At 36.8% G+C, this 25,278-nt stretch overlaps 1 protein-coding gene across 1 annotated transcript; it reads right to left on the reverse strand.

Moving 5' to 3' along the window:
* Positions 1–6,358: 6,358 nt before the first annotated feature.
* On the reverse strand, positions 6,359–8,603 carry LOC145150185 (protein NRT1/ PTR FAMILY 1.2-like). The gene is made up of 3 exons (XM_079075261.1): positions 8,309–8,603; positions 7,942–8,159; positions 6,359–7,847 (listed from the first exon to the last, which is right to left on the reverse strand). The coding sequence occupies exons 1-3, from the start codon at positions 8,427–8,429 to the stop codon at positions 6,522–6,524; spliced, it is 1,665 nt and encodes a 554-aa protein (XP_078931387.1). The 5' UTR covers positions 8,430–8,603; the 3' UTR covers positions 6,359–6,521.
* Between the last annotated feature and the right edge of the window lie 16,675 nt (positions 8,604–25,278).

The raw sequence follows: 25,278 nt of genomic DNA on the forward strand, positions 1-25,278 counted from the left end.
ACGGTCCTGTCATCGGCTATCTCAACATCAAGTGGACAATCCAGCTCCCCCGGAGCCTGCTAAATCGCTTGCTAAATGTGAGCGAAACGAATGATCGGGTAGCCCCCGAATCAAACAATACCATAGCTGAAATGTCGTTCACTAAGAACAACCCTATACACAAACACATAATCATGAGAAACAAACTATATCAAAAACAGAGATGAGAGGAAAATACATACCCGTCACCACATCAGGGGTCGCTCGCGCCCCCTCTGCTGTCAGCTGAAAGGCTCTACTCTTCGCCACTGGCGCCTCGGTCCGACCCTGTTGGCCGTCTGTAATCCTCAATGTAGCAGGGGCAGGTGCTGCCACCTTCCCTGCTGCTGCTAAGCTCAGACACTGAGACCTCTTATGGCCCCTCTGATTGCACTGAAAGCAAATCAGATCAAAAAGTGACGTGGTAGTAACGGTAGAAGTAGCAGTACAATCCTTACTCATATGTCCTGTTCGGCCGCATTTGAAACAGCCCGAACTCCCTGCCCTGCACGCCCCATCGTGCGACCTACCACACTTGTCGCAGCGGCCTCGGCCCTGCTGGCCCTTCCCTCGGGAATCTGTCTTGGGCCTTTTGCCCGAACCATCTGAACCAGACACTACCTCTGGTTTCCTCTTTCTCTCCATCTCAAGATTAATCTCCCTCTCACGAGCCCTCGCAATCATGTCATCCTGCGTTTTACAGCTGGACCGGCTCACAAACTGTCTGATATCACTCCTCAACATCTCATGGTATCGGGCCTTCTTCATCTCCTCGTCTGCCGCGTACTGAGGAACGAGAAGAGCCCTCTCCCTGAACTTGGCGGGTAATCTCCGCCACTGACTCCGTCGTCTGCCGGAGATCCTGGAACTCCCTAGCAAGCTGTTGCACCTCTATGACAGGTGCAAACTCGGCCCTGAACCGGGCTACAAAATCCGTCCAGGTCATAGCATCAAGGGCTGCATCATCCCCAATGACATGTCCGACCTCCTCCCACCAATCACGTGCCCTGCCCTTCAGAAGACAGGATGCAAGTCAGACCTTGTCCCCCTCGGGACATCTGCTAGTGCGGAAAGCGTTGGCCACATCAGCCAACCATCTTGTACTCGCAATGGGGTCTCGGACCCCCTGGTAATCTGGAGCTCCACAAGCCCGGAACTCCCTGAATGTCAAAGTACGTGACCCCATCATAGTCGCCATCTCCGTGCGGATCACACTCATCCTCTCATCCAAAAGCTCAAGAACACCCTCCTTGACCGATCCAAAGATCACAGGAGTATGCTCAAGTATGCTACACGTGACCTCTGAAGAGATGAACTCTCTGGTCTGCTCATCCAAATGCTCGGCTCCCGAGCCTGAACCTGATCCCTCTCCGGCACCTGAACTGCCGACTGCTGGTCTAGGGCGTAAAACCACCATTCCTGAAACACATAATGACAATCGTCAGAAACACTGATATAACTAGAGGGATCACATCTACCACAAGTTTCCTGGTCTTGTCTCAGCCTTCCTCGATTCGAGTACGGATCCTCTGCTTTCAGTAGTACGGGCCCATACTACCTTCCACATCTATCCGTACTTTCCTCAAGAACTGCCTTGACTCCACCAAGTCCCTTCTACTGCTACTGATCTCTGTTACGCTCTTCCTAGGCTTGCCCTAGGGAAATCACCAACCCACTCTCCGACATCAGCTGCGTAAGAAGTCCCTGTTTTCTTCCCCTAACTAGCTCGCAAATACTATTACATATCACTCAGATTAGATAATTCTTCGAATGAGAGATCCTACCCTACAACGGTTGGACTGAAACAAGAGCTGCGAAATAGGGCTAGACCTAACCTTCTGGAATTATTTAGTCCTTGCAATATGTAACTTAACATATTTGTTTACTAGCTAGTGAAAGACAACTAGAACTCCTAAAAGCACAAAGCAAGCAGCATGCGGACATCAAGTGCACATAATCAAGCATATACTACTAAGGCTATCCTCCTGACTAATCTGTACTAGCATGCAGTTCTCATAAAGTTGAAACACATATAGCAGGCACATAAGGCATCCTCCTAGATCCTTAGCCCTAATCTAGAATGTTGTTCTACTAAAACTGATAATCATAACATAAACTTGTATGGGTAAATTGGGAGTACTTACTTGAGCTCGGCTGATTGCATGTACCACACCCTTTTCTCTTTTTCAAAACTCTTTTCTCTTTTTAAGTTTCTTTTTCAAAAATTCTTTTCGAAAATGATTTTCTTTTGAAAACCTTATACCATTTCCTTAGTTTGAGTTCAGACACACCCGAAAGTGTGCCCGAATCCCTCAAACCAAGGCTCTGATACCAACTTGAAACATCCCAAAAATACAACCCAAAAATTTCGTTTTCAGAACATTATTAAAACCATCAACCATCCAAAATCATAAGTAATATCATAATCATGTATCATAAACATCATAGTATCTGTCTCAAATCAAAATCTCATATCCAAATATCAGAGTCTAACTCCCAGGCTGAAGACTGTGGTGTGTGCCATGCGATCATCCCGAGCCCTTCCCAGTGCTAGTGGAAGTACTTGAAACCAAAACTGAAAACAATAAGCACAAAGCTTAGTGAGTCTCCCCAATCTACAACATACCATCTACACAAAGCATGTAACTAGGAGATACGGGCCTCGCCCACACTCGTGGAGATACAGGCCTCGCCCACGCTCCGCTAACTGGGAGATACGGGCCCCACCCACACTCCGCTATCTAGGAGATACGGGCCTCGCCCACACTCCACTGTGTACGAGATACGGGCCTCGCACACACTCCACTATCTCTGAGGTACGGGCCTCGCCCATGCTCAGCTACTTCAAGATACGGGCCTCGCCCACACTCGGCCATGATGAGGTACGGGCCTCGCCCACACTCAACTACAAAACCCAACATACAAGTATCACACAGACAACATGTAAAGCTAATCTACTGCTCATACATCATAATCAACTACTACTATGAGATACGGGCCTCGCCCACACTCTGCTAGGATAGGATACGTGCCCCGCCCACACTCAGCTACTATCATATCATACTACAGGCCGGCCTTGGTTCCGTAGACCCGTTCCTACTGAAAGAGAACTCACCTCGTATAACTGGCTGCTGATATCCCGAGTGAGAAATCCCTGTTTGCTGCTCCGGCGACTCCCGGGCTACAATCACATAACATTCTGAATCAACTGATGATTCCTCATGGAGTAAATGACCAATGTACCCCCTGGTCAAAGTCAAAGTCCTGGTCAGAGTCAAACTTCCAGGTTGACTCTACTCGCCGAGTCCTACTATGGACTCGCCGAGTTCCCTAACTCACAATTCTCTAACTCGCGGCTCGACTAGCCGTGTCGGGGCGTAGACTCGTCGAGTCCCTCTACTTCCAGATCCTTGTTCTAACTCACTGAGTCCTCTTCCACACACTGATTCAACTCACAACTCTCAAATCAGAGAAATCGGGAGTTTGCGCTCCGACTTGCCGAGTCCAATGAACGACTCGTCGAGTCCTATGCATGTCTTCACTATACAGTTGATTTTAATCGATTCCAGTGCATCCAATTCATAGATCTGAGCTACTAGGGCCGATATAACACGTAAAGTTGCCAACTTTACGTGCATGCATAAAGGTATGAAGCTAAAACACCAAAATAAGCTAGAAATGGGAACCTAGGGTTTGGAACAAGGCCTTGCTTTGCATAAAGGTAGCTACTTTGAGCTCCTGGAGCTCAATGATGTCCATATCTATAGTTTCCTACCCTAAGGGAGCTCTAATCTCGAGTTTGGACCTTGAAATGTCCCAAAAGTGGCAAAACAAGCATATATGAAGATCTACTAGGAAAATGAACAAGGTAGAGGTTTTATTACCAGATGAAGTAGCAAATGGAAGCTAGCTTCTGGATCTCCTTCTTCTCCTTTGCACCTTCTCTCTTTCCTTCTCTTCTACACTTCCAAGAATACACCAAATCACTCAAAATCAAGAAGGAATCACTCAAACTCACCAATGGAGGGCTAGGGTTTTGAGGGGGAACGCTCTAGAGGTGCTGGAGGCTGGGATGGGGGCTATAATGACGTTTAAATAGGGTGCAAACCCTAAGAATTATGGTTTCATCCAGACTGGCAGACTCGTCGAGTCGGGAGTGGACTCGTCGAGTCGCCCCACTAAGTCCACATGCAATCTCGCTTCTACTCGACGAGTCGGGGCTACTGACTCATCGAGTAACCCTTAAGAAAGGAAATTCAATATTTAAATTACATACCAGGAATGGGGCGTTACATTATACATAAAACCACAAAAATTATACCTAAAGCAAACCACAATTATTAGACCTCAAACAACTCCTGATTTTAAACTCAAATATGAGAAACCGAAATTGCGAACTCCTGATTTTGAACTCAAAAAAGCATCACATATTCAAACTGATACTCCTACGAAAATCACACTAAATAAAAATAAAAACAGACTTCCAGAAGCAAACAACTGTAACTATTATAATCAAAACAAAAAAATATGAAAGCAAAGATGCATATTTCAAACAGAAAATACTGAAATACCTCCTTAACTGAAAGGCTTCAAACTCCAAGTCTCAAACTTTGAACACTAACTCATACTAATATGAAATCACCAAAATACCAAATCAAAATAGTCATAAAAAAATAAGAGAATGGGAGAAATTAGAATTGAGAATCATAAATCGGATATTGACAATCTTAGTTCGATTTCAACTCACACGAATCGCCAAGTCGGGAATCAGAAATATGAGAATTGGAGAAATCAGAAAATATAATCATATTTAGAAATTAGAGTATAGTCTATTTAAAGATGATAGTCAAATCCTCGATCTCCTACATCGTTCATTTTCCAGGCGTCGATTGGAAATCAGCCAACCACAAATGTAGATTACAACTCTCAAGGTGTTGGGGGCTTCAATTATTTCGCCCCCACATCTTATGCAACACTACCTTGCCTATGTGTGTCTGACATCTGTGTCAACAAAATAAGTGTGTTGGACTAATCATATTTAGAAATTAGAGTATAGTCTATTTAAAGATGATAGTCAAATCCTCGATCTCCTACATCGTTCATTTTCCAGGCGTCGATTGGAAATCAGCCAACCACAAATGTAGATTACAACTCTCAAGGTGTTTGGGGCTTCAATTATTTCGCCCCCACATCTTATGCAACACTACCTTGCCTATGTGTGTCTGACATCTGTGTCAACAAAATAAGTGTGTTGGACTAAATTATTTTTGGCTAAACTAATATATCTACTAGTACTTGTCGGACTAAAGTGATGCTCCCTCATATTTGCTGCCCTGACATTCGTCCATCTCACTTGGGTATTGGGCGGGGCCTGTGTATAGTGGAATAATGTTGATTTGGTAAATATATTTTCATATCGGTAAAGTTTAAATTTAATGTTATGTTAGTTGTTTTGTTTTAATTTAACACTCACATCATTATACATATATTGATTTCCGTTAACTCTAACAATAGTCATTGTATGAACGCACCCAACTTTAAACCTGTTTTAAGGTGGTGAAGGACAACCCCAAGCCAACCGAATGTAAATGAAAAAAAGAGGAAGAAAATAATGCATTTTGGGATAGGATGGCGGAAATGAAAACTGATGTTTTCGAGGAGGGCCATGGTTTCTAGGCCGATTGGCCGAATTATGGTAAACATGCGTACAACTTTTAGGCCGTGAGATATGATGAATTGACGTAGAGATTTGTTTGAGGGATCGAGCTGTGTGCCGCAAAACACATCATTTTGATCGTTTTTGTTTTTGACAAAATAGGATTTTTATTTCCCTAATTTTATTGTTTTTTTTTTCTGTTGTTATTAATTGTTGCCTAAATTCCTTTAAAGTCTTTTAAAGTTCCATTTGGATTAACCTTTTGCGTTGATGAAGTTATTCATACACAACAATTTATATTTTATAGAATTGTACAATACAACATTTCAATGAACAAAATGTTTTGTACGGAGAAAATTGTTACCATAGGATTCAGATTCCTTTGTGTTGTTTTTGACAAAACACGATTTTATTTCCTTAATTGCAGTGTTTAATTGTTTTCCTTAAAGTCTTTTATAAGCATTTGAGATCATTTAATAAATATAATAAATCTTGTTTTTTGGGAATTTTGACAGTTTCATATATGTTTCCACACCTTATCTGTTCCTAGTTAATTTTGTGTCACTTTAAACAACACAATATCGACTTCACAACATGGCATATCATATCGATATAACTAATACAGTATAAATTTACATTATCTAAAATGAATCCCATAGAAAACCATCATGTACATGAAAATACTTAATCGAATGCTTAATTTCTTTTGGATTATGCATATAACATTAAGAATATAATTCAACACACTAGAGCATAATTCACATATAACCAAATCGCATGGCAATATCGAATGCTAAAACCTAATGTAAACCTTCAATGCCCAAAATATTACCCTTCTTCTCCAAGCTCATGTGGACAATGTAAACCTCTTATGAAAACGACAACATATCAAGAAGTAGAAAAAGTTGAGCAAATTCAACAAACCAAGTAACCAATAGTAATAATCCACATGTCCTTCATTAATATCACTCGATAACCAACTCACACTACCACCTTCACTTGTCACCAAGTCAACAACATTGACCAAAACGCTTCCAACAAGCCCCGAGAACGCATTGCTCACCATGAACACCGCCATGGCAACACTCGACATACTTTTTGGAAGCTCAGAGTAATAAAACTCCATCTGCCCTATTGCATTGAAAGCCTCAGCTAATCCTAGCAAAGCATACTGTGGGACCAACCACATTGCTGACATGTCATTACCCGACCTTGCCACGTGGCGCCTTATGGTTTCCACGATGGCAGACACCACCATGGCAATGACTGAGATTAGTAGCCCGATTCCCATTCGGGTTTTTGGGTGGAGCCCACGCGGTTGATGTGTGTGTTTTGTTAGAATCGGGACTAAGACACGATCGTAGAAGGCTAGCCATATTGTGAGTGTTAAGACCATGAATAAGACAAATGATGCGGGTGGGATTTCGAATCCTGAGGTGATGTGTCGATTCATTGTTTTTGCTTGGAGTGTTGGGTAGCTTTGTGAACTTGTGGTGAATAGTAGAATTCCCGAAGACCAAATTGGTGCTATACGAATTAGGGATTTGAGGGATTCCACCTTTTCGACTGTGGAGAGATTCCATGGATCCGTGTTTGAATCTTTAATAACACACGCTTTGTTGAGAAACCTTAAGTTCTCTGTTAGCTCAACTCGATCCATTCCATGGCTATGATTATAGCAGTCATCGTGACTAAGATTGACTTTCCGGTTCTTGAAAGCAACAACTAGAACTTGAATGAACCCTGAAAACGGGCTCTCACCAACTTTAACTTTCACATAAAGAGAAGATCCAAGTAAAAACATAACAGCAGAACAAACCATGAACAGCACAGGAACTGAAAATCCAACCTGCCACCCATACTGATCTTGAATGTACACCACTACTGTAAAAGAAACAACTGTTGACATTGACGCAGAAGCGTAGTACCAATTAAAGTAACTGTCAATGAGCCTCTGGTTGTTTAGGGTTCTTCGATCATGATTAAGTTGGTCTGCACCAAAAGCCATCGAACATGGTCTGATGCAACCAGATCCAATCGAGAGTAGACCAAAACATGAAAAGAGTAAAGCGAGTTGGGTTGGTGTTGCAGGGTTGCAACTGGTGTCGAGTTCATTGCAAGATGAAGGTCTTAACTGTGGGAATATGGAAGTCAGCCATAGAAAAACCATCCCCTGAAGAAAGGAGAAGATCATCAATAGTTTCGATTTCAGAAACCGTGGGTTAATTTCGGGTCATTACTCATTAGATAAAAGAATGGAGACTTACAAGAAGGGTGGAGAGAGACCCGAGAGCAATGACCCGAAACCGACCCAAGTAAGAATCAGCGATGAAAGCTCCAACAATGGAGAGACCATTTGAAAGTGCTGACCAGACGGAGAGTATGCTTGTTCCAGTTACAGATTCCATGTGATAAACTTCCATCAGATAGAATATCATGTTTGGCATCAATCCATAGCTCGCCACTCTCTCGAACGCTTCATTCACTGCTCCAAGTTCAAAATCAAAACCCTAACTGATACGATTGAAATTCATTCATACTCGAACTCACAAAAGCTGGTTTTCCGATTTGGTTTTCAGTGAATTCGAGTACAGAGTACAGATAACCATGGAAGAATTGAGAATTTTGATGTACCTATGATGAATGGCATGGTTCTCATACCACCCTTATGATCATGATCATCACTGTGAAGGAGTAATTTGGCTTGTAATTCGGTATCGGTGGTCGATTTTTCTTGATTGGAGATTCCTTCCATGAACAATCGACGTTTTCCCCTGTTGATCAACTCCAATTCAAAGATGGTCTGATGAAGTTTGAATAGTTAGTTGAATTTGGTTTGTCGTCTTGGAGACAGTTACAATGTGACAGGGACGATCACTACTATTTCAGGATTTCTAGAACGCTAAATTGAGCCGGCAACAAAGGATACGTTTTTGTCTGTTACTTGATCTCAACAAATACATCTTATTGGTGCCGATAAATTAGTGGGAAATTTAAAAGAATACCTGACAAAAGCAAAAAACCACAAAAATGGTCCTTACATTTTAAAAAACAAATTGATTTAAAAAGGTATTTTCTTTTGGGAAATAGATTTATCGTGTAATTATCTTTTTGTTTTGTTTATATTTGGATAATTTTTTTTTACATATCTAGGTAACGAACTTGTTGAAAATGTTCACATATGACCATTACAGTCGGTCATAATGGTCATATATGAACACTTCCAATAAGTTCGTTACCTAAATGTGTACAAAAAAAAAGTTATCCAGATATGAACAAAACAAAAAGGTAATTTTTTTTTTTGAAAGGGAACTTCCCTAACGAGGGTTTCCGGGCCAGCTTTCGCGTACCGACTAATCCCCCGCTGCAAACATGAGGCTTTGCCTCATGCCCTGGAGTCACTGGAGGCAAACCTCCATGGCCACAAGGGTTGGGTAGTGTCAGGATTTGAACATGGGTCAATAGGTTATCCACCATATCTTTCACATTCAATTTTCTTTCTTTTTCATTTTACCATCTAATTTTGATTTGGTATAAAATTTAACATAAATGATAAATATATTTAAAATCACGCCATTTTGGTAAATATCTTTTTTAAAATACACTCAGAAAAAAAAAAAAAACTTCTGGTTGCTCAAGAGAAAGAACATGAAGACGCATTGATGAAAGATATGGTTACGTGAACAAGTGTTTTTTGATGATGATGATGATGATGATGATGGCAAAGAACCGATTAGCACTATTCTGAACGAAACCCAGCTTGTCGTACCCATTGGGTCGGGGCCTGATCATACCTACTCCACCACCTCAAGATAAAGAAATCAAGATGCCTCCTCCTCCCACCAAATCAAAAGGAAAGGAAATAGCATCTAATGATACCAAAATTATTCCCTTACCATACGGGGAGCCGTCCGGTCCTAAGATGGACGAGATCAGAAGACAACAAAAAGTGTTAGGACTTAAAGCATCCCTTTAACTCTAAAGGGAAAAAGAACTTTTGGCTGCTCCAAAGAACCAATTATCACTGTTCTTAACAAAGCCCATCATAAACATTTATTGTATCACACAACACGACTTCCAGATATTCGATGTTCAAGAGAAGAAAAATTTGCTCCAAGATTTTCTTTTTAGAGAACAAGGACCGACTATAGGCAGTAGGTTGATGCTGCCAGTATTCGCGTCTGATGGGCTTTCGGTTGGGTAGTGGTTGGTAGTGGTGTTTTAATGTTAGTGGCGGTGGAAATGGAGCGAGTGTTAGTCGCAACAAATTGCTTGTTTTTCCATTTTCTTTCAAAGTTAACTTGGATCGTGCATCATAAAAGATGGTAGTGGGTCTGGTTGTTGACTTTGTGTGGTAACATTGTCATTAGATTTTGTAAGCCCGATAACTAGGTGCAAAATGAGTTGGTTTTTTGATATACTAGACTGATATATGTGCGTTGTATACAATAAAATTATATAGTTAATTTGTTTGCATATACATGTTGACATTAATATGATATTAACTATAACATAATAGCTCTTAATATATATATATATATATATATATATATATATATATATATATATATATATATATATATATATATTTCTATTTTGAACCATATTATAAAATATACATCTATCACAATCATATCATTCAATAACATGTACTCATGGTTTGTATTTAAATAAAATTAAACATTGTTTTCGATTTAGTATTACAATTTAACGTTATTATTGATTAACATAGAAATCACTTATCTATTGAATTTTTTAATTTAAATCATGATGGTTACTTGTGAACCATTGTTTGTAAGTTAACACAATGAAATTTTTCCTGCTAATTAATTAAGAAAAGTTATTTGAAAAAAAAATAAGTTATAAAAAAATTATCTTTTTGATATTTTTTATTTAATTTGACTTGTCCTTCTACATTTACAATATTTAAACTTTTTTTTAACTATTTTGAAAAATCGTATTTGAATATATTTTTAAGTTTATTTTATATTTTGATTTATGTTTTGGATTTAACATAGTATTTAAATTAGCAAATAAGGTATTATAATAACCATTTTAAAACTCTACCAATAATAAGATAATATTTTATATTTAATAACACATTTTATATTAATATATTAATTATATTAAATTGGAAATTGAAAGGTCATAGGGTTTCATATGCATAGGGTGATAGGAAAAATATCTCATTTATAGTATAGTATAATATGATTGATGTGCACTGACATCGGGTAATTGATTTCCTATGGTTTTAAGCTCGTCATAATATGGGGAGATATTGGTGAATTATTTGAGGCGAGTGATAGTAAATTGTTGTTCAAGATAAAGTGCACAATAATTTTTGTTGTCTTCGAAAATATTCAAGGAGTTCCCATGCGTGTTGAGCGGTTGCTTGAATCATTAGAATTTGCCATAGATATTTTGTAGGGCAATGGCATCGAGTTATGTCCATGATTCTTTGGCAGCAACAAGGGAAATCTAGATCGGTGGGGGGAGGGTGTGTTTATGAACTTTGTATGTAGTACGATGAATTTTGAACAATACAAACCATGAATTATATTAGTCTTTGTCCATCTAAAGTATAATGAATAGAACAAAGTTTTTGATATTGGAAATGGTAATTGCAGGATGGAACATATATTTGTGTTCCATGGTTATTTAAGGTGAATAATAGAGTAAAATAAGAAGAAAAGAAGAGGGTTGTTGGCGAGTGTCTTGGGGTTAATGGTGGCTGCCTTGGAGACGAAGGCATGGATACCTTGGTGAGGAAGGAACGATAATGAGAAAGAAAATATATGATAGCGAAACGAGGAGGGTTGCCGAGGGAGAGATTGAGAAGCTTATAATCGACCCTCTGATACCATAAAAGACTTGATTAATTCCTTGAATGCTAATGGTCTACGATTCTCTTCAATATAGAGAGAGTTGATATCATAATAAGAAAATTTAGGAGTCATAAATACAAATCAACAATAGGTATATTGAACTTGTCACTGGAACATTTCTTTTTATATTGAGAAAACTTCACGCAAACCTTAGGGTGAGTTTGGTTACGAAAAAATAAGTCATTTTTCGGAAAAAATTTCTAAGAAAAACGAGAATTTTGAAATTCCAAAATTACAAATAACGTCGAAAATCTTTAAAAACTAATTATTGTTTTTTTATATTTTTCTAATTCATTTTTTTCAAAAATATAAATGCACTCACCCCATGCCACCCACTTCTAAGCCCCAACACCTCCACAAACATACACACTCACCCACCATCACCACCGCAATCACCGACCCACCATCACCACCACCACCCCCACCACCACCTCCGCCTCCGCCACCACCCCCCACTAGCACCGTCGTCGCCACACCCACCACAATCACCACATCCACAACCACCCCATCCCCCTAACCTACCACTATTTTTTTTAAATGAAAATCGATAGAAAAATAAACATCTAAACACGTTTTCTAGTTGTTAAAACAGAAAACGAAAGATAAATAAGTTTTAACCAAACATGTTTTCTTAATTTTCTAATGGAAATTTATTTTATTTTTTTGAAAACTAAAAACAGAAAATGACAACTACTTTTCCGTAACTAAATGCAACATTAATGTTGAACATTAGATTTTGAATCTAAAATCAACTTAATACATTAGTTTACGGACAAGTTTCCATTTCAATTTCACATCTTTAATATACTACTAAATCACTCATTCTTAGAAACATTTTTTTAAGAACTATATGTCCAATTTGCAACAAAAAGTATATACCAATGGTTTAAGAAATAAATTACTTGTCTATTTAAGAGGGTTTTTGAGATTTCATCTAAAAATGACATATTAACTTATTGACTTCTTAAAAAGTTAATAAGTTAAAAAAAAATTGTTTGGGTATATAAAAAGGACTTTAAAAACAATATTTTGAAAATGAGATTCTAAAAAGTTAGGATTTCTAAGTTCTTAAAGCAACTTATAACTTATTAGGTTGAAAATGAAATTTTAAGCCTTTTGTTCATTTTACATTGATAAGCTATACTAGAAGAATAAGTATCTATGGTGACAAAGCCTAAAGGGATGACGAAGGTCGCCGCTATAGGAGGATCTATGTGGATGACTTGTCGTTCCAATAGGGTTGACCAATTTATTTTTGACCTTGAGATTTGTTGACGACTTGGCGGGTCTCAACTAGTTAGGCGGGAGATTTTCCAGGTTCCTGAAAATTTATAGGGACGACAATTCGACTCAACAAAAAAAAATTAAATAATTTTTTTTCAAAGCCACAACTCACTACATATCAGGAAGCTAGGTCTCATCCATCATTCACAATTGCATACCATTCACCCCTTTCTCTCTATCGAACTACCCTATTTGAGGTCGACCACCTCTACAACGATGTTCGTCGGTTCCTTTGACGCCGCCGACCTCCACAACGACCACCGCCTGCGACGTGTTGTATTCGAGAGGAGAATTCGAGCTCCATGATGTTGATTCCGACTCCGTGCTTTGGGCTTGGTGTTGATTCCGGCGACCTGCAAAGATTTCGGCACCTGGTTCCGTCAACTGCTTCAATTCCCTTGATTCCAGCTCCCTCTCTCTGTCCAGCAGCTCCCATTTTCTCTAGGTATGTCTCACTAATTTTGTTATTGGGTTAATGATTTTGTGATGTGTTAGTAATTTAGGGTTGCTGATTTTTGAACACCCACTTCAAGAGAAGTTCTTTCACTTTGCACATGCTCCATCGAGGACACTGTACATGTTAGAATACCCAAGAAGCTTAAAGCTAAAGCTAGTACCCAAGAAGCTTTCAGCTAAATGGACTATGTCAACATTTACATTTAAGATGCTTCAATCATATTCAAATAGTGTTAAAATGTTAAGGGTTAATGTCATAAAAACTCTCAAATTTTCAGGATTTTATGAATTTTATGTCCGTTTTTACCCTCACATTTTCCAAAAAAAGTTCGGTTTTACCCTTTTACCGGTGATAACAGGTTTTTCAAGGTTACCATTATATTAACTTCACAAAAAACTCTTAAGTTTATATATATATATATATATATATATATATATATATATATATATATATTATGTTTTTACCCTTAAGTTTATAATTTTTTTTCATACCTTTACCCTAAATATTTTTTTTTCATATTATATGTATTCATACGAAAAAAACATATTTATATATGAAAAAAAGTTTAATTAAATAATGTATTTACATTTTTTTTAATGTTATTTCTTTGTGTGTGTGTGTGTATATATATATATATATATATATATATATATATATATATATATATATATATATATGGGTTTTTTTCTTGTATAAACGGTTTAGAGTGTAAAAAAACAAATGTTTTTAGAATTATAAATATGTAGTTTTATGTATTTAAAAATATACATATCAATAAAAAAAACTTGTTCAATCATAAACGTGTTTATATATATATATATATATATATATATATATATATATATATATATATATATATATGTGTGTGTGTGTGTGTGTGTGTGTGTGTGTGTGTTTTTGAAATATTAATATGTATTTTAGAAGTGCAAATATTTGTTTTTATGTTTTTATAAGTATATACATATTTTTTTAGAAGTGTAAATATGTATTTTTATATATATTTTTTAAAAATATAAATATATTTTTAGAAGTATAGATACATATTAATATTTCTAAAACTATAAAACTATGTATTTATACTTCTAAAAACTATATCTTTAAAATACGTATTTATAATTCTTAAAATATTTTTTAATTTTTAAATGGTATAACCTTGCAAACACACACGCACACACACACACACACACACACATATATATATATATATATATATATATATATATATATATATATATAACATTAAATAAATATAAAATACAATATTTAATTAAACATTGTTTTCGTATATAAATATGATTTTTTTGCATGAATACGTATATTATGAAAAAAATACTTAGGGTAAAAGTGTAAAAAAATTATAAACGTAAGGGTAAAAATGTTAAAAAACTGTAAACTTAAGGGTTTTTTTGCGAAGTTAATATAATGGTCACCTGGAAAACCTGTTATCACCAGTAAAATGGTAAAACCGAACATTTTTTTAGAAAATGTAAGGGTAAAAACGGACATAAAATTCAACTTTGGGCAAAACCGACAAAACCTTGAAAACTTTAGGGTTTTTATGACATTTGTAACATCCCAAAAATTTCAATAAATTTTAGCCTTTCAAAAGCAACCCCTTTATTAATATAAGTGTTTACAAACTATTATCTCCAAAACATTATTTAAAATCAGAGTCTCCCAAGATCCAATTAGTTGTAAAACCAAGGATGTGTACGGTCATGCCTTCGCCTTGCCACGTCCCACTGAAGTACTTGAAACCATAAACCAAAACTGTAAGCACGGATCTTAGTGAGTTCCCCCAAAGTACCAACACACAATCAAATAGCACACATAATATAACAACATGTACTGGGTTCACAGCTAAAATATTGGATTACCCTTGAGCCCACAACATGAGTCTGGCTTGCCTATCGGACCCATAACTCATATCTGGCTTGCTCTTGAGCCCACAGCATAGGTCTGGCTTGCCCCCAGGGCCCACAGCTTATGTATGTCTTGCTCCCTAGCCCAATTAGTCATTAGACTGGCATACAATGTTCAGCCCTCAGTACGAGTCTGGCATACCAATCGGTCATTAGCTCGTATCTGGAATGCTACCGAGCCCTCAGTATGAGTCTGGTATGCCCTACCCGGCCCTCAACTCATATATGGATTGCTCCAATACCCTCAAGCCCTCAGTACGAGTCTGGCATACCACCGGGTCCTCAGCTTGTATATGGAATGCTAATGAGCGCTTAGTATGAGTCTGGCATGCCCTACCCGACCCTCAGCTCATATCTAGAATACTCCAGGGTTTGTTGGCTACAGCACGAAGCAGTACAACCTCAACCCAACACAATATGCCCACAGACAACAAACATATACAAATAATCGTGCAGACATAATCATAGGTAGTCCTACAGATCTACCAGACTAGCATATCAAAACTAGCATGCATATCTATCACATACTCAGCATATCAATAATATCAGGTTATCAAACCAATGGGCCGTTCTTGGTGCCTTCGACCCGAAAGTATAGTGAGGAAACTCACCTCATAAGCAGCACATAACTGATAAGGTCCGACTCTGAATCTCAGCTCTCAACTCAAATGCCTATAACCATCAAATGACCAATTCCATCAAAATCCCAGCAATGCCCAAAATACCCTCAAGGTCAAACTTGGTCAAAGTCCAAGTCAACGGTCAAGGTCAACAGTCCATGTTGACCAAACACACCATGTTTACTAGCAAACACGCCGTGTTTTGATAGCATCCAGATGGTCGGGAAAACTCCAGCCAACACGTCGTGTTGGCTTTGCAAACACGCCATGTTTGCCCAAGTTCCAGCAGCTTAATACATTCAGCTGTTTTCTTTGATTTTAGGGACTCCAAGGCTCAGATCTAGATCCAAATGCTATCAAGAAGGATAAAGCTTCCAACTTTATCCTTTGGGACTACTCTAAGGGTCCCAAAACCCAACCACAAGGCTTGAAGGTTCAAAGGCTTAACCAAGAAGCACTAAATCCTTGAAGTCAGAAACCCATCCTTTCCATAAGAGATTCTAGCACCAAAATCATCCTAAAGGTTTGTGCTTTATAGACATGCATGTCAAATGCATGTCTTGAACCCAAAATAGGTCAAAAATGGGGATTTATGACCTATTCTCCATTCATGGCATCAAAACTCGACTATAAGCCAAATCCAAGACTCTACAAGGTCACTTAGACCTGGAGATTCATAAAGTTGTTAACTTTATGAGATCCAACCATTCCCTCACTCAAGAACAACAAGAAAAAGGGCCAAAACTCAAGATCTAGCAACATAGAGGAATAAAAATCGAATCTTGGACACTTACAAAAGTCCAGAAGAGTGTCGAACTGAAGGATGGGGACTTACTTGTTGGATCCTTACTTCCTTCTTTGGCTCCAAAATCACCACACTAACTCACAAATAAGAGGAAAAGATGATTAAGGTTCTCAAGGGTCGATATGGGGAGTTGGAGGCTGATAAAAGACCACCCCTTGGCACTTAAGGAGATTATACAGGGTGCAAAACCCTGAAAATTAGGTTTTTCTCAACCAGCCGCCAACACGTCGTGTTGCTCCATAAGCACGCCGTCTTGACCTTAAAGAAAGTCTCATTTCTTCAATTTAGACACGCCGTGTTGGTTCCTCCAACACGCAGTGTCTAACCCTAGAAAAGGAATTTATTTCCACAATTATTCCTCAAGATTCCGAGTGTTACAACATTAACCCAAATGTTAATGTGTTCACATATTACCATTGTCGTCTGCTATAACAGGTGACAATGGTAATATGTGAACACATTCAATAAGTAATATTGTCAAATGTATACAAAAAAAATAAAGTTGTCTAAAAGTGAAAAAAAAATTACAAATTTCATAATACTTTTTATGATTTCTTACAACATTTTTATGATATTTTTTTCCTAAAAGTTTTTCTAATACAATGTTTAAAACTTTGCTTTTATATATATATATATATATATATATATATATATATATATATATATATATATATATATATATATATATATATATATATATATATATATATATATATATAAACTTTTTTTATACTTTCATATAATTTTAATACAAGTGCTTTTAAACCAAATATTTTATTAATGTTTTAAATTTTTCTTACACATTTTTAACTTTTTTTTTTTTTTTACATTTTCATACAATTTTTTTATAATTTTCATACAAGTATTTCTAAACTTTCTTATACTTTCATAAATTTTGTATAACAACTTAATACTTTTTTATAACATTTTAAAATACTTTTGTTAAATCTTAGTTTAAAACGTTGTATTTAAAAAATTAAAAGTTTATAAACTTCTAATTAAAAAGTTGTAATAATTTTAAAACATTTACATTATATAGAGTTTTTTTGTTTTTTTATTTGCTCGTAATACTTTCTTTTTATTTTTTAAAAGACCCTTCATACTTATTATTACATATTTAATTTAATTTAATTTATTGTTAGATACTATTTACTTTAAAAATATTGTATATGCTTAAAAACAAAAGAAAACAAAATATAAGAGGCAATATAAAATATTTCATAAAACAAAAACATATTTATTAATTAAAAGGTAAAGTTTAAAACTGATAAATATTTAATTAATATATAAGACATTATGGATACTTTAAAAATAACGTTTGAAAAAAATAATACAAACAAATATGAAAAATAAAATCGCTATTAAAAGTGAGGAAAATGATTTATCATGGTAATTAACTCTTGTTTTGTTTACATCTAAGCAACTTTCCTTTTTTGTATACATTTGACCATTTAATTTGTTAAATTTGTTCACATATTACCATTGTCACCGGCTATATCGTGTATTACCATTGTCACATGTTATAGTCGGTGGCAATGGTAATATGTAAACGTATATAACAAGTTAAATGGTCAAATATGTAAAAAAAAATTGTATAAATTTGAACAAAACGACAAAGATTATTACTCTGGTAAGTAATTTTCCCATTAGAAAATAGCAATAGGTGTTAATATGGATCGAGAGGTGATAAATGATGATTAGAAAAGGAAAAGACCGATTAATTCAATGGTAAAAGTATATATATATATATATATATATATATATATATATATATATATATATATATATATATATATATAGGTTTATATAGAGATAAGTTCAAATGTTTCTAACAACTATTGTCTTCCTAAATGCACCAATAAAAAATTAGCAAATAATTAAATAACTAATTAAATCAAAAAGGGTATTTCCGGTTTTTTGCACCTTGCAATTAATGTGATCATTTAATTAAATCCCTACAATTAAAGAAACAAAATAAATAAGTTTTATAAACCCTAATGACGGCTTCCTCCAAAGGGTAGATACATCTTTTTCGTCTTCAGTTTCCTCACACGAGTCTGGCATACCAATCGGTTCTCAGCTCGTATCTGGAATGCTACCGAACCCTCAGTATGAGTCTGGCATGCCCTACCCGACCCTCAACTCATATCTGGATTGCTCCAATACTGTCAAGCCTAGGGGTGCAAACGAGCCGAGCCGAGCCCGAGCCTGGCCAGACTCGGCTCGGGCTCGTTTAAGTTATATGAGTCTCGAGCTCGAGCTCGGCTCGATTTGAGCTTTCTTTTACTGAGCTCGGCTCGAGCTCGTAAAGAGTTATACAAGCTCGGCTCGGGCTCGGGCTCGACTCGTTTTTATCTGACGTGCCTAAATAAGCATAAGCTCGGCTCGAGCTCGTTAAAAAGCTCGTTTACTAATACCCTAAATTCATAATTCCCCTAATATGTTTTTATTTTAATATATATAAATAATAATAAATTATATTATATAAAGGCTCGTTTAGGCTCGCGAGCCTAATCGAGCTTAATGACATAGGCTTGAGCTCGAGCTCGTTTAATAAACAAGCTTAATATTAAGCTCGAGCTCGGCTCGGGCTCGTTTAAAATCGGTTTCGAGTCGAGCTTTTAATGATCCGATCTCGAGTAGCTCGCGAGTAGCTTGGCTCGTTTGCACCCCTAGACTCAAGCCCTCAGTACGAGTCTGGCATACCACCGGGTCCTCAGCTCGTATCTGGAATGCTATTGAGCCCTCAGTATGAGTCTGGCATGCTCTACCCGACCCTTAGCTCATATCTGGAATACTCTAGGGTTTGTTGGCTACAACACGAAGCAGTACAACCTCAACTCAACACAATATGCCGACAGATAACAAACATATACATATAATCATGCAGACATAGTCATAGGTAGTCCTACAGATCTACCAGACTAGTATATCAAAACTAGCATGCATATCTATCCCATACTCAACATATCAATAATATCAGGTTATCAAACCAATGGGCCGACCTTGGTGCCTTCGACCCGAAAGTATAGTGAGGAAACTCACCTCATAAGCAACACAGAACTGATAAGGTCCGACTCCGAATCTCAGCTCTCAACTCAAATGCCTATAACCATCAAATGACCAATTCCATCAAAATCCCAGCAATGCCCAAAATACCCTCAAGGTCAAACTTGGTCAAATTCAAAGTCAACGGTCAAGGTCAACAGTCCATGTTGACCAAACACGTCGTGTTTTGATAGCATCCAGACGGTCGGGAAAACTCCAGCCAACACGCCGTGTTGGCTTTGCAAACACATAGTGTTTGCCCAAGTTACAACAGCTTAATACATTAAGTTGTTTTCTTTGATTCCATGGACTCCAAGGCTCAGATCTAGACCCAAATGCTATCAAGAAGGATAAAGCTTCCCACTTTATCCTTTGGGACTACTCTAAGGGTCCCAAAACCCAACCACAAGGCTTGAAGGTTCAAAGGCTTAACCAAGAAGCACTAAATCCTTGAAGTCAGAAACCTATCCTTTCCAGAAGAGATTCTAGCACCAAAAACATCCTAAAGGTTTGTGCTTTATAGACATGCATGTCATATACATGTCTTGAACCCAAAATAGGTCAAAAATGGAGATTTATGACCTACTCTCCATGCATGGCATCAAAACTCGACTATAGGCCAAATCCAAGCCTCTACAAGGTCACTTAGACCTGGAGATTCATAAAGTTGCTAAGTTTATGAGATCCAACCATTCCCTCACTTAAGAACAACAAGAAAAAGGGCCAAAACTCAAGATCTAGCAACATAGAGGAATAAAAATCGAATCTTGGACACTTACAAAGGTCCAGAAGAGTGTCAAACTGAAGGATGGGGACTTACTTGTTGGATCCTTACTTCCTTCTTCCAACTTCTTCCTTCTTTTGCTCCAAAAACACCACACTAACTCACAAATAAGAGGGAAAGATGATTAAGGTTCTCAAGGGTCGATATGGAGAGTTGGAGGCTGAAAAAAGACCACCCCTTGGGACTTAAGGAGATTATATAGGGTGCAAAACCCTAAAAATTAGGTTTTTCTCAACCAGCCGCCAACACGTCGTGTTGCTCAATAAACACACCGTGTTGACCTTAAAGAAAGCCGCGTTTCTTCAATTTAGACACGTCGTGTTGGTTCCTCCAACATGTCGTGTTGGTTCCTCCAACACGTCGTGTCTAAGCCTAGAAAGGGAATTTATTTCCACAATTATTCCTCAAGATTCCGGGTGTTACAACATTAACCCAAATGTTAATGCAGAACCCTATGAGGCTATGACGTCCATTCTGGAGGCCGCGAAAGAAAATAAAACTAGTAAGATCATCTAAGAATCATGTTATTCATTTCATATTAAATTTTCAATGTTTGCTAATTTTGTTATAAATGATTGTGGTTTTTAAGGAGGTGAGGAGACCTTTGCTGGTAGTGCTCCTGGTGAAGGTGAGGGGGAAAGGGATAATGCCATTGGCAGTAGGTGAAGGTCTAGTAGTTCAAGCAGTTCTAGCAATGATTTTGATTATCATCAAGTGGTAACAGTTTATATGAATGATTCTTAAGTCATAATCAACTTGGTAGCTAATATTTTTAGCATTTTTGTAATATTTTTTGATGTTGTTGATATGCATACAACAGATTCAGATAGTGATAGTTCATTTGAAGATGGATCCGAGTATAGGTCATTCACCTACAAGTTGAATGACATAGATTCGGGTAAGCTTTAGCCAACACATATATTAGCTAATGAATTAATTTTGTGCAGTAGGATGCCCATGCTTTTGTGTCAAATTTAAACATGGCTTCTGTTTGGGAGTTGTTTTATTTTTTTTAAATAATGGTCAGCCTATAACATGGAGTATAGTGTGATCAAAATAGGTATGGTCAATAAAGCAATGCTCAAATGCAGAGATCATGCACCCTTGCACTTGATGATGGGTATGGGGATGGACATTCCTTTGCGTTTGGCCCACTTGCTTTGCTCTTTTTCATTTTACTATATGGTTCTCATCAAACCTTGAGAATACGTACAATAGATGACATAACTATAATCCTTACATTTTTTTCAAGTAGACAACAATTATTTGTTACATTACAAATAGATTGCATAGATTGTAGGAGTATTCAACATTGGGAATTGTTATTCTTATTATTATTTATATAGTTTGAACAGGTGTATTCAGATAGATTGTCTCAAGCTTGCATTTGGACAAAGAAGTAGTCATACAGGAGGTGTTGGAAGAAAAAGTGAAAAATGTAGCAAGTGTTCGTATCTCAAAAGCCAAACGCCCAACCATGGCAGTTTCAATGAAAATGAAGAAGCTGAAAGTGGTGACTAGAAAAATAGTTCTAATGAATTCAATGAAGTAATAGATTGATTGTGTTATATAAAACATCTAAACAATTTCAAATTAGGCTAGTTTGTTTTTGGTAAACCAATTGTGTAAAATATTTTAAAGCTTTTGATTGTATGATGTTGCAATGTTTTATAATTAAATTTACTATTTGTCTTATTTCATGTAAAAATTCTAGGAAATTAAACAAATAACAGGGACAAGATATAAATTGTGTCCAAACAACTGTGGGGACGACAAGTTGTCGCTATAGGTACACTTGTGGGGAAGATAAGTCGTCACTATAGGTGTACCTATGGGGACGACATGTCGTCTCTTTAGGTGTACCTATTGCGACGAAGGCTATGCTGCAATGTTTTAAAAACCGGTTTGAACCGAAAATCGGGGAAGAGAGCGGTTCAATTATCATCGGTTTTATGTCTATTTCTAAACCGGATCGAACCGGCCGGTTTTTACAAAAATATGGTTGAACCGGTTCAATAAAACTACTTGAACCGGTTCAATAAAACTACTTGAACCGGTTAAATTGAATAAAAACACGTGAAATTGAAACCTTTTGCATAATAAACTTTGGTGGTTTTTCCACATCTATTAAGATTTTCTGAATAAAAACATATGATAAATGTTATGAAGTTTTTTAATGCATTTATATTCATCTATGACTTTATTTTCTTTTGAATGCACATAGATTAATGTAAAACTTATGGTTATGTGTTATTTTAATGTATTTTGATTGAATAATAACTTGTTTTCATGTGTATTTTTATGTTTGAACTTGTGGACATCAAATTCTTGATTTGTGTATGTATGTAGGTGTAGGAAAATACGAAAAAAGATGAAAATTATATAAACCGATTTATTCAACGGTCGAAACGGTTGAACCAGAAATCATCATACCGGTTCAACTAAAAAACCGGTTTTTAAAACATTGTTATGGTGATGAAAAAATGAGCTGAAGCGATAGAGGTAAAGCGAGGAGGCCTATGGTGACGACATGACATCTATAACAACGACTTTGCACCTTAAAGTGACGATTTTTGTCGTCCCTATAACTCTTTATTCTTATAGTGGCCAAACACTTTTTAAAAAATGACTTATTGACTTTTGCTACTATACAAACTAATCCAAATATTTTTTTTAAAAAAAACTTTATTTCTCATATAAGTCAATAAGTCTAAATTTCCTTTTGTTCAAGACAAAATTGCAAAAATGGTTCCTGTGGTTAGCAAAATTATGTGACTTTTGTCCAAAAAAGTTTGACGGTGCACCAGTGGTCCAATTTTGGATACCTTCTGTGGTTTTGGTCCCTATAGTTGTCATTTTTGTGTGGTTTTGGTCCACACCCAACATAAAATGACCAATATGCCATTAAATAATTCATTTTTAATTTATTTTATTTAATTTTCTATTATTTTATTTAAAAGAAAAAGAAAAATAAATTATCATCCACTATACCCGACCCCTCTCTCTCTCTCAACAACACCAAAATCAGTAATTGGTCTACCCTCTCCCTGTATTCTATCGATGCTCGAAAACCACCACCTACACCCCTTACTTGTGCAACACCGCCCACCCCTAGCAAACTCCGGTGACGGTGGCTTGCGACCCAGATGCAAATTCCAATGACGCGACCCATCTACCACTGCCCCTTCGCCTTCTCCGATAGCTCCAAATGTTCGTTTCCATATCTGCAAACCAGACCGTTACACACATCCAATACCTTACCAAAAAACCCAGACCAAAGAATAAAAAAAAACGCAAATCAGAGAGGATCATCTTCTGGGTTTTCGATTTGCACCAAGAGGGGTAAGTTCATATACATCTGGGCAATACAAAATCGTCTGACCATCATCAAGGAGCATAAATTCTAGAATTCAGATGTATGTAAAGAAAACTATGAAATCGGACCTGTATATCACCAAACCGAGAATATGATAGAAACAAGTTAGTGTTTTTCTCTCTAAGACTCTCGCAGTCGACAAGCCTTTAAAGATTTTATATGAGGTTCGATTTTTGCTCTATCTAGCTAGGTAGAAGAATTTTCATTTCTCTGTACTTTTGATGAAACATTTGAGGTTCTTTTCAACCCCTTCCCAATCGATCACCCCCTGATTTTCTTATGTTTTAGGTCTTCTAGGATGGAGAGGCATTTGGAAAAAATCGATGAACGGTGGTTTGGTGGTCAGCGGTGAAGGGTCATCTGGTTAAGGAAGAAGAGGTGAGGGTGGGGGAGATGAAGGTGGTTGGCGGCGAATACTGGTTGAGAACGACGATGGTGGTGAGTGACGATGGCGTCATCTTCTATGGCAGTGGTGGTGGCGGCTGAAACCCCTAATCATTGAAAAATGGAGGTGGTGGTATTTGGGTAGGGACAACTCCAATCAGAAGTGGTGCTGGTGGGGAAATTTCATTGAGGTCTGAGGAAAGAAAGATGGGTGAGGATGGGATTAGTTGTTTATAGTGGATGGTGGTGGCAGCCGGTGGTGATGGTGGCGGACGGTGTTAGTTGTTGGTGGTTGCAATCGGTGGTGATGGTGGCATCCATTAGTGGTGATATGTTTCTTGAGTGTGTGTGTGTTTCTTGAGAGAAAAAAAACAAATGAAATATAAATGAAAAATATAAATTAAATTAATTTATGTATTTCTGGAATTAAAGAAAATGAAAAATATAAATTATAAAGGCATAATTGTCTTTTAAAGTGTATTTAAAGTGTATAGGGACCAAAAACAATAAAAAAATCCAAAATTGGACCATTGGTGCACCATCAAACTTTTTCACTAAAAAAAAGCCATTTAATGGCATACAAAAAGTGCCAGAGAAAACTTAAAAAATGCCACTAAATACCCTACTAAGAATCAGCGGCACACAAAAAAAGTGCCACTAAAAGCAATACCACTAAAGTCTTTTAGTGGCACTTTTTGGTTTGTCACTACAAACCTATAAGGTTTTAGTGACACTTTTTTTTGCCACAATATACAAAAAATATTTTGTGGCACAAGTTTTGTGCCGGTAAAAACTATTGTTATTTAAAATCTATACCACATTTAGTGGCACATAATTTTTGCTACAAAAACTGTATTCCCAATTTAAATGTCATTATAGACAGTTAACATATTAGCTTTGATTAGTTAAAATCATTAATTATAAAAGATAAACAGAACAATAAATTGTAAAATCATAATACCATCATTTCAATTAAAAGTTAAATCGTCTTCCAAAAACGTTCCAAATGTTTGGAAACAAATTCCTAATAAGTGTCGAT

Source organism: Lactuca virosa, chromosome 1 (assembly GCF_052849685.1).
Source record: "Lactuca virosa cultivar CGN04683 chromosome 1, Lactuca_virosa_CGN04683_v6, whole genome shotgun sequence".
Lineage (NCBI taxonomy): Eukaryota > Viridiplantae > Streptophyta > Magnoliopsida > Asterales > Asteraceae > Lactuca > Lactuca virosa.

Excerpts from the sequence above, each read along its gene's own strand:
- LOC145150185 (XM_079075261.1), bottom strand. The coding sequence starts at position 8,429 with ATGGAAGGAATCTCCAATCAAGAAAAATCGACCACCGATACCGAATTA. Across the intron at positions 8,160-8,308 it reads AACCATGCCATTCATCATAG|TGAATGAAGCGTTCGAGAGA; the intron begins GTACATCAAAAT and ends AACTTGGAGCAG. Across the intron at positions 7,848-7,941 it reads GGTCTCTCTCCACCCTTCTT|GGGATGGTTTTTCTATGGCT; the intron begins GTAAGTCTCCAT and ends TCCTTTCTTCAG.